The following is a 10,367-nucleotide window of genomic DNA, read 5'->3' on the forward strand; positions in this document are numbered from 1 at the left end:
TGTGTGTGTGTGTGTGTGTGTGTGTGTGTGTGATGGATCGTTGGAGCTATGTCCAACTCAAGGCATGCTCGAACGGGAGCTGCCTGGACGCTGCAATCATGTTGCGCGCGCTATCCGTGCTGAGTGTGCTGACTTTTCGTACAATGTCCCACTGTCTGGCAACCTGCATAAAGTCAAGTGCTCGGCGCAGTTGTGGCGAAATGTCACTCCTCTGTTTTCATTTAAACAGCTCCTTATATCCGTTAGCGCAGCTAGCTAGCACCAGATGCTAACAACAACAACAATACACGTAAGGTTTCTCTCTCGCTCGCTCGCGACACACATACACACACCCTCCCGGTCCTCCCGATGGCCAGTCGGTGCCTGCCGGTGAGCGTGGAAGTGTGGTCTGCCGCAAGCAGACTGTCAGCAGCTGTCAGCATCAGCTTGTAGATGGTATTTTAAACTCGATGCGCTCTGAAACGGGGCGGCCGAGGACAAAAAATACACATGCGTTAAAATAATTAGTGGCGTTAATTTTTTTTTGCGTTAACGCGTTATTAACGCGTTAACTTGACAGCCCTAGTTTTAAATGTTTTGTCTGCTAACTCCAACTACCCCGGACCGACAGGCAAGGAGTATTCAATACAGTTGCAAGTTCTTGCTGGACAAGAAAACAACTACAACAACAACAACAACAACCCACATACTGGATACTACGCTTACAGAGGAACTAAGCGGCCTCGTAATATTACTAGCCCACACATGTTGGGCCTGTAACATTGCCTTCAGAGAGGGCAATCCAGCTGGTCTCAGAGCAGCCAGGGCCGACCTATCCCGTGGCATCTGGAAAGCCAAACGACAGTACTCCCAGAAAATAACATAACACTTCCGTGACAGCAGAGACACACGGAGCCTGTGGCAGGTAGGGCTGAACGATTAATCGATTTTAAATCGAAATCGCGATTTTAAATGATGCAATTATCAAATCGTAAAGCCTGCGATTTTTTTAGTTTTTGTTCTTCTTGTGTGTCAGTCTTCCACACCAATCAGAAGTGCTGTGCTCCACACGTACCAGTCATTGTTAACCAATCAGAAGTGGCCCATGATAGTAGGTGATAGACAGATTGATCCAATCACCTGCCAAGTATTTTTGAAATACTTTTCCAAATGGCTTCCAATGGAAAACAACACCTCCACCCAACGACCAGGCTATCTGTCTGTCTGTCCCCAGGCAGTGTGAGAAGCACACTGTTAAGGATTAACACCCGAAAAGCCTATGGGCCCGACAACATTCCTGGTTGTGTGCTAAAGGACTGCGCAGCTGAGCTCACAGATGTCCTCGCAGACATCTTCAAGATCTCACTGAGCCTGGCTGTTGTTCCCTCGTGCTTCAAGGTATCAACCATCATACCAGAGCCGAAGAAGTCATCTCCATCCGGCTTCAATGACTACCGCCCCGTAGCGCTGACCTCCACCCATCATGAAGTGCTTCGAGAGGCTAGTCATGAAGCAAATGAAATCCGCCCTCCCCCCATCGCTGGACCCATTTCAGTTCGCATATCGAGCAAAGCGGTCCACTGAGGATGCCATCTCCTCTGCTCTCCACCCAGCCCTCACCCATTTGGACACTAAAACCTCATATGTTAGAATGCTGTTCATAGACTTTAGCTCAGAATTCAACACCATCATTCCCCAGCAGCTGGTTTCTAAACTAACAAACCTGGGCCTCAGCCCCTTTCTCTGCAACTGGCTGCTGGACTTCCTCACTGCCAGACCCCAATCTGTACGGGTCGGCAGCAACACTTCATACACCATCACACTACGGGTTCCCCCCAAGGATGTGTGCTCAGCCCCCTCCTCTTCACCCAGCTGACCCACGACTGCACACCCACCTACAGCTCCAACCATTTTGTCAAGTTTGCGGATGACACAACCGTGGTGGGTCTCATCAGCAACAACGACGAGACCCACTACAGGAAGGAGGTGAACGAGCTGGCCACGTGGTGCATAGACAACAATCTCTTCCTTAATGTGGAGAAAACAAAGGAGATAGTTGTCGACTTCAGGAGAACCTCAACCCAACCCCCCCACCCCCTGACAATCAATGGTGATGCAGTGGAGCAGGTGAGCAGCACCAAATTCCTGGGGGTGAACATCACTGAGGACCTCTCCTGGACAACAACAACACCAACAACACCAGCCCAGCAGCGCCTCTACTTCATTCCGAAAACGGAAGAAAGCAGGAGCTCCCACACTCATCATGCACACCTTCTACTGAGGCGCCATAGAGAGCATCCTCAGCAGCTGCATCACCTTGTGGTTTGGAAGCTGCACAGCATCCAACCGCAAGACACTGCAGCGCATCGTAAACACTGCTGAGAGGATCATTAGGCGCGTTCACACCAAGTACTTTTCCCACAAAGGTCCCTGAGAACTCTTTAGTTCTCATGAACTAAGTACAGATCGCGTTCACACCGGAAATTAGTTCCTGGGGGTGGATTAGGCAAATGAAGCCGCTGACGTCACTTCTTCTTCTTCTGCTTTGGGTTTACTGGCAGGCCGCAAACAACTTCACGGCGTATACTGCCGCCCAAAATCCCCGGCTGGAAGTCCCCGGAGTTAGGGACTGGCTTCAGTAGAAGCTGCTGGGACTCCCAGCAGCTTCTACTGAAGCCTTCCGAGTAAACGGCTCGAACGCCGACACCTCCTCATCTCCACCGCTCCCATGTTTTATTTTGTGTTGTCATAAGTTATTCTCTCTGCGTTTCTGCGCTGGGCTAATGCTAATGCTAATAATGCAATGCGAGGATAATAAAATGGCGGCTTCACAAAAGTTTTTGGGAGTTTGAAGGGGCGTGGTTTGCATTCCGCCCAGTCAATCAGACACAGGAACCTTTTTCTCCCCCGAAAGTCCCTGCTCTCTAGCAGGGACTGAAAAGGGGGTAAAAAAGGTTCTCTAGAATTAATTTAGTTCCTGGGACTTTTTGGTGTGAACGCAACTAAATCGTAGTTCTCAGGAACCTTTGTGGGAAAAGTACTTGGTGTGAACGCGCCTAATATGAGGGTTGTGGATTCTGTCCCACGTCTCTTACCTTGGAAGAGACCTGAGATATCACTTCTTCTTCAAAAGGGGGACCTTTAACATACGATGGTTGCTATCTGTTAATATGGTAGAAATCAATAATTTGTGCAGGACATTTTATATGGGTTAGGGTTTTGCAGAATTGTCTAGTAATTACATTCTTATTGGCTGAGTGGGTTGACAGAAACCGTAACCTTAACACTAACCTTTTTGATTTGGCTCAGACTGGCAATGCATCATTTTAAGCTTTGCTCGAACTGTGAAATGCATTTTTGCACAGAATGAAGGATTTGGATGTTGGGTTGGCAAGTATGGACAGGAAGAATGATTGCAGCAACAAATAACCCTTGTTGTGTTGGCAGGTGGACGTAGAAGTAGTATCACCAGCTGGGATGAAAATCTTGATACTCGAAAAGCGTGACTTCCTCTCACATTGATGCTAACCCTTAACGCCAAGCTTGAAATTCAACACATGCGTCATAGCTGAATCTCAACATGGGAGAACATTTCAAGCCTTGTTATCATTTGTAGTGGTGAGCAAGTTGTGAGTGCGCCTCAGAGAGTGGGCTACAGTCCAGTGGAGCAGAAGTGGAATTCCACGTCTGCAATTATTGAACAACGGGGTGCAAAATAAGTATTTGAGCTGGAAAGGAGAAACGAGTAGAAGGGGAGCGGTGAAAAATAGTCAGGCAATGTGAAAAGTTAGGAAAAAACTGAAAAAGCACTGACTCGTGACCAAATCCATTTTTATTCCTCTGTTTACTTTATTCTAAAAGAAACAGACAGGGGTATACTGTAAATGAGATGATACACAACATTGAGGAGGTAAATATTAGAGAAAGGAATGACATGGTAAATAAATGCAGGCATCAGAAGGGCATTTGAACACTCAGAAAACTGGCGTTCCTTAGTACAGGAGACAACACAAAGTACAGTACGTCCTTTACAGTCAATAATACGATGACTCTTAATGATAATGGCACTTAACGACACAAAATGAATGTACTGGGTATATCCTCAATCCAGGCTACTCGGTAACAGGCACACAGCTTATTACAAACAGTGGCGTAAGGCACTATGCTTAAGATCAATCGTATGTATTTGTTGTTTCATAAGTGGTACTTTAGAGTAGCTTCACATTCATTTTCAGAAATCCAACAATAGAAAAAGGCACACAGAATGGCTGGCAGAGGAACTGAGAACACATCCCTCAGAAGGGATGGGAGACTTTAACGAATCCATGAAGTCAAAAACATACATGTGCACAAACATGTGTTATAAGGCACTGTAGTAAAACATTATGTATGTAGTACAAATAAAAAAAAGAATAGAGTAGGTGGTATGTACACCCGGGCATTTTAACATGTTACAGAAACATACCCTGAATTACTGTTTCTCCTGAAGTCAACAAAACAGACAAGACCAGGATATCATCTTTCTCAAAACTACTGAAACAACTATTACATTAAAACATATTTTTACTTCAACAAAGACTCAAATTGATGTTGCTGCTTTAAAAAGGATGCTTTTCTTACTTTAATTGTGTCTGTTTGTCTGTTTTTGAATTCCTCAGTGGGAGGGTTTTGTCTGTTGACAGAATCTAAACCATGGTAAGACCAGAAGACTCTCCCAAACTACAAGTACTGCTCCCTTTTCTCTGGTGGGGTACTTTTAACATTTGGTCTGCAATTCAAAAGGGAAAAAAAGACACGTTTCAGTCAAAGTACAGTCACAGCGCACACACAAAATAAACTAAAGAAACATTTACAAAAACACCCAGAGGTCATAGGATATAAGCGAAATCATAAATCAGCGCAACAGGACCACAAAGGGTTTCAAATTATTGTTAACTTTCCACCAATAGGGAGACAGAGGAGGGTTGGGAGGAGAGGGTTGAAATGGAGGAGGTCGTCTTATCTCTCACATATCCTTTAAGAGTCCATATTTACAGAAAAAGGCTCAGACAGGACTCCCGACAAGACTGATAGGTGCAGATGTAGTACTGAGGAAAAGAGAATATTCTACTATCCAAATTTAGGGTCTAAGCGATAACGGGGAAAGATAGGGGAAGACAGTGGTTGGACAGTCGGACAGTCCTCGATAATAAGGCAGGGGCTGATCAGTCAGGGAAACTAGTTTCACTCAACAACTCTGCCCTGAATTAGAGGAGAGAAGAAGACAGTCAGAGAAGAACAGGATTAGAGGACAGGAGGGGAAATAAGAGACACATCAAGACCGCTCAGATTCGCCAACAGCTGTTAGGGTGAGGGTTAGGGTGAGGGTTAGGGTTAGGGTTACTAAGAAAGAAACTAGGGTTGCTGTCGAATTGTCAATTTTGCTTTGGAAGGTTCCTTACGTAGTGAAATGACCCGGAAGTACCTAAGTGACGGCTAGGATAAGAGCTGTTTGAATGCTTTAAAGGATAAGGAAAGGAGCTTCAATGCTGTCTTTATTAACTCCTTTAGCTTAGGAAATACTGGACCATCCTTCACGAAATACCGCAAAGTTTTGCGTGAAAGGACTTTCGGTATTCACGGAAACAGCCTATGAGATTGTTTAAGCATTTTTTCACCGCATTCAAAACATCACTCAAAACCCACCTGCTCAACACTGCATTCAACCACTGACCAACCCCCCCCCCCTTTTTTCTGTTTATCTCTTTTTGTATTTTTCTTTGTTTTTTTGTTGTTTTTATTCTTTGTCAAAGCGTCTTTGCGTTTTTAGAAAAGCGCTATATAAGTCTCACGTATTATGTATTATTATTATTAACCCTAAACTCAATTTATACCATAATTTATCAAACTGACAATATTTGTGTAACTTTCAACACCGTTAAATTAAAAGACGAAATATGAAATGATCAGATAAAGTCAACATTTCCAAGTGTTTACGCTTCTTAAACTTTTTTGTAAAATGTTTGAATGGTGAGTCCTGTGGATTAATACGTGTGGACAGGAGGGCGATGAGCAACCATTACATTTTACATTTTTTTATCTAATCTCCAACCTTGGTAATGGAGAATATATTTTTTAACTGCTCCACGTTCATAAAACAACATTAAACGAACTTACAGGGCAAAGGACAGTATCTAGATAGATTTTTGTAATCCCTTGTATGGAAAAATTTACCACCGCAGATATCAATCACATCCAATGACGCATCATAAATACAACGCTCAGTGTAAGTACAGTCAGATTTTCTTAGTCTCCTTTCCTAAGTCCTAATGAATTATTCTTCACATCTTTCCGTAACCCCATGACATTTTCCACTGATTTATTTTGACAATTCCACGGCAACCAAGGATTATTAGTGATTATAAAGATGTTAGCAAGAAGAGGATACTACATTTCGGTAATCTACAGTTTTAAGAGATGACAAAATGAATATTAATAATGATGGACTGGGAGGGAAACTACATAATATATGTTGTAGTTAAGTTTGTAGCCACTTTTTTAAAATATGTTGATGGATACTTATTAGCTTTCTTTCTGAGAGTTAGACGAGAAGAATCTAGAATCTAGAGCTGCAAGGTTTGTTTTCTTTGGACTTAGCTTTACAGGTAGTTTTTCATCAGACTTGTTGTTGCGCAATCCCTATTCAAATCACAGCTGCGAATGACAGACCAGCGACGACTGACATCCCCCTTTTATTTAAAGGGCGCTGGGATTTTTTTCTATTGACCTGACAACCCCCCAACCCAATCTGGCAAAACAGAGCACTCCAGAAACAAGTGTCTACCTAGAAGAGAGGCCGGAAATGGGGGGAATGGAAGCAATTCTGAGAAAAGTGAATGGCTTGATTATCTGGAACAGTGATAGACAGGCTCTCTAAGGAAACAGGAACAAGGGATATGTATGAGGGAGCATTAAGAGGGAACTCAAGAGTCAATTAAGCCCACTGTTGAGTTTTAAAGGCTCTAATGTGAGGCTTCTAAAAATGAAGGGGAAATCACAGCTGTTTTAAGCTTCATGCTGGCTTATATTAACTCTCTGAGTACGAGTGTAGAATAGCTTATGATCCACAGTGAGATTACCCGTGTTTGAGAATAACATGAATTAGTTTAGACTGCTTTGGTTATACAGGAGATTAAGAGGATTGTATGAATGTTGAATGATGGTGTTAGGAGATGGAGCATTTGGTGATACGTGTTGATGAGAGCCTCTGCTTGTTTTTAGTGTAGCGTGAAATGATGAAATTATCATTAACAGCATTCATACTTCATCAAACTCTTTAATAACAACAATTCATCTCCACACTTGCAGTTCACATTGTGTCTTCATGCTCAAATGGTTGTTTAAAACCAGTGATTCTCAAATGGGGGTACGCGGGACCCTAGGGGTACGTTGGGGTACTGCAGGGGGTACGCGAGATTTTTAAAAAAAAGAAAAAAGTTTAATAAAAACCCATGCATGATTAAAAATATAAGTTAAATAGAAAACACAATTTTATATAAAATATTCCTAGAACCACCAAGGGGGTCCTCATATAAACATGTCAAATGTGTGTATTGTATTTTATAGTTTTTCACAATATAGGGAACATCACTATATTGTAATTATTTATATAGGCTTTTTCGATCAAAAATGTTCGGGGTCGGTCAGGGGGTACTTGGCTGAGAAAATATTTCAAAGGGGGTACATTACTGAAAACAGTTTGAGAAGCACTGGTTTAACACTATTGTGGACCATTTGAGAACTAGCTTCTTCTTTGTAAGGCAGGAAGTTTGTCAGAAATAAAAAATAATGGCAGCCTGAGGCCTTAATTATTCAGGACGCTGAACCTACCTGCGTCCTCATTGTCATTGTGGTTATGCTAATCACAAGTAGCCTACTGTAAACAGTCTTCATTAGGCTACTGCGATCAAGTCCTGGTGATTTTTTTCTTGAATTGTGGAGTGGTTTTATAACCCGGAGACAGTTCACAGTCAACAAATAAAAAACGCTAATTGGTGGGTATTTTATTGGCTGACTTTGTAGGACTTGGATCTTCTGACTTCTCAATGACTTCAGAATGGGCTTCCCACTCTTTTTTTATCAAGCAAAATCAGGCAGTTAATTTATTTCTGCAAATTCGTTATGAACATCATTCTTCTATTTGGCTTAGGTTAGTTACTGCCAGTAGTTTTGAAGTAAGGGCCTACCCTTCACACAATGTAACTGCACCAGTGGAGAGTGAATACACAAAGCAATATGGAGGCAACACACAGATGCAGCTCCAACCAGGAAGCAAAGGACGTGCTAATGAACGTTCAGCAAATGTCTGAAGTATCGTTATTTCTAGCTCCATGTCCATTCTCTCTGCTTTGGTACACTTTACATTTTAGCTTTGATTTGTTACCTTTTTATTTTAAAGTGTGAGTTTTTGTGGTCAAATTATAGCAGCTGCACTTACTTGAGGTCGATAAATAATGACATTACGGTACATGAGAGGTTTTCGTTCACAATAGAGTGATGCAGTGATGAAGTTTTTTTGTATGCGGACCCAGAAGTTAGCATCGCAAGGGCTCCCTTATTGAAACAGCATTTTTCCATTGGATTTTGAAATATTGCAGAAAATAAGCGTTTAAGATGCTAACGCATTTTGTTCAGTGGGATAATCCCCACATATTTACACAATTATTTTATTTTTGAAGCTCAACTTGAATCACCAGAAGTAAAAAGCTACCGTTAGGCTATAAACAAACTACATAGCGGTCATAGTATTTCATGTAACCGACGCTAAGCTAAAGGCATTTAATAGTCTAATTAAGTTACTGTTTTTATGACACATATAAGCTTCGGACATTATATATATATATCCTTTATTCAACCCTTAGATGCACGAGTGACTGGACCCTACACTCTTCCATAAGTGGGTCAAAAAGGACCCGTATTAGAATAATATTTGTTTTTATACAATTTTTGTCATTTTGGTTAAGAAAAATCACTTGTATAATATTTGGTATTATATTTTGGTTCACACTAGAAATACTTTATTTAATTGTTCACTATTTATAATTTTAGAGATTTTCTTTAGATTTGGAAAAAAAACGTTTTCCCACAGGATCCCATAGAAAATGCATGCGGGTCATTTTTGACAAACTTATGGAAGCTTGGGGTAGAAAATACAAAAACTACAATTTCTTAAAATATATAAAATTTAAAATTTAAATTAGAATGGTATGATTTCCAAAACATATTTTTTGAGGAATAGCTGGAATATGAAATGATAAAAAAATGTAATTACAAAGATACTTCAAGAAAACCACCTCACCGGGTCAAAAAAGACAGATTTATGCATCTAAGGGTTAACCAGGTAAAGACTCATTGAGATTAAAATCTCTTTTCCAAAAGTGACCCGTAAAGGGCTGCATTAATGAGTGAGGTATTTACTGACGTATGTTATGTTGTAGAACAAAGCGTGAACATCTCTTAAGCTTTTGTTCACCAAATACTTTATGTTATTGATCTCGAGGGAACTCATTTACGGGTCTAGGACTCATTACTGCACCACTCTATTGAAACTCTATTAAATCATTATAAGATGGATGATTGACATACAATATGGAGGTTATTTAAGGGCTTTGCCACCAATAGACAATTGGTGGATATTGTGCTTGAGTGTAATGTTTGTGTTCCTGTGTCTGTATTCATGGCAGTGTGTGAGTCCTACATAAATGTCATGTATGTACACTCGATAGTCTCTTTGTTTTTTGTTTCTGAAACAGGTATAATTTGAGGAGGAGCTTGTCCGATGCTCTCTGTTTGAGTGGCTGCTGGGAGGGAGTGGGGGTTACACGTACTCCCTGGTTGTGGAGGGCTGTGATTGGCGGTAATACTGCTGCCCTCGCATGTCCTCTTTAGAGCAGGAGCAGCACAGCAGGCCGCCGCCCAGCACCGTCAGACTGGCCGCGGACCAGCCCACGAACAGGGCCGAGCCGAACTCATACCTGTGAGAGAGAGAGAGAGGAGGAGAGGCTGTTAGGATGACAGGTGTCCAGTATGGCTGAGTTGTAATGTTTGCACTTGCTGCAAGATGTTATTAACTTGACTTGATGGTAAAAAGAAGACCTGCTAAAAAGTTATTTTACCCATGAAATATCAAAGAATATCAACTGCAGCAGCATATAGACAAAACGGTCTATAAACCCACTTTACTAATTCTCAACTACTTCAATCAATCAACAACTTTATTAACCCCGCAAGGGGCAATTGGTTATGAGCAGTTTATGTCATGGCAGGAACATACAGGAAGAAAGCACACAGACTTGTGTCGAATACAAAACGTATGTAACTATGTTGTTAATGTACTTTAACACAAAACC

At 41.6% G+C, this 10,367-nt stretch overlaps 1 protein-coding gene across 3 annotated transcripts in view; it reads right to left on the reverse strand.

The window, feature by feature from the left end:
* Positions 1-3,793: 3,793 nt before the first annotated feature.
* The window catches only part of cldn19 (claudin 19), a 14,113-nt gene continuing 7,539 nt past the window's right edge, over positions 3,794-10,367 (reverse strand). Inside the window, exons 4-5 of one of the 3 annotated variants that reach the window (XM_010785267.1) lie at positions 9,846-9,992; positions 3,794-4,747 (exon numbers count right to left, since the gene is read on the reverse strand). In XM_010785267.1, the coding sequence (XP_010783569.1) occupies positions 4,699-4,747; positions 9,846-9,992 (196 nt within the window). In that variant the 3' untranslated portion in view covers positions 3,794-4,698. Of the gene's footprint in view, positions 4,748-4,994; positions 5,221-9,835; positions 9,993-10,367 lie in introns of those variants that run through there. The other 2 variants (XM_010785269.1, XM_010785270.1) reach the window with 2 other exon arrangements.

This window comes from Notothenia coriiceps, unplaced genomic scaffold, assembly GCF_000735185.1.
Source record: "Notothenia coriiceps isolate Sejong01 unplaced genomic scaffold, NC01 NC01_scaffold00027488, whole genome shotgun sequence".
Taxonomy (NCBI): Eukaryota; Metazoa; Chordata; class Actinopteri; order Perciformes; family Nototheniidae; genus Notothenia; species Notothenia coriiceps.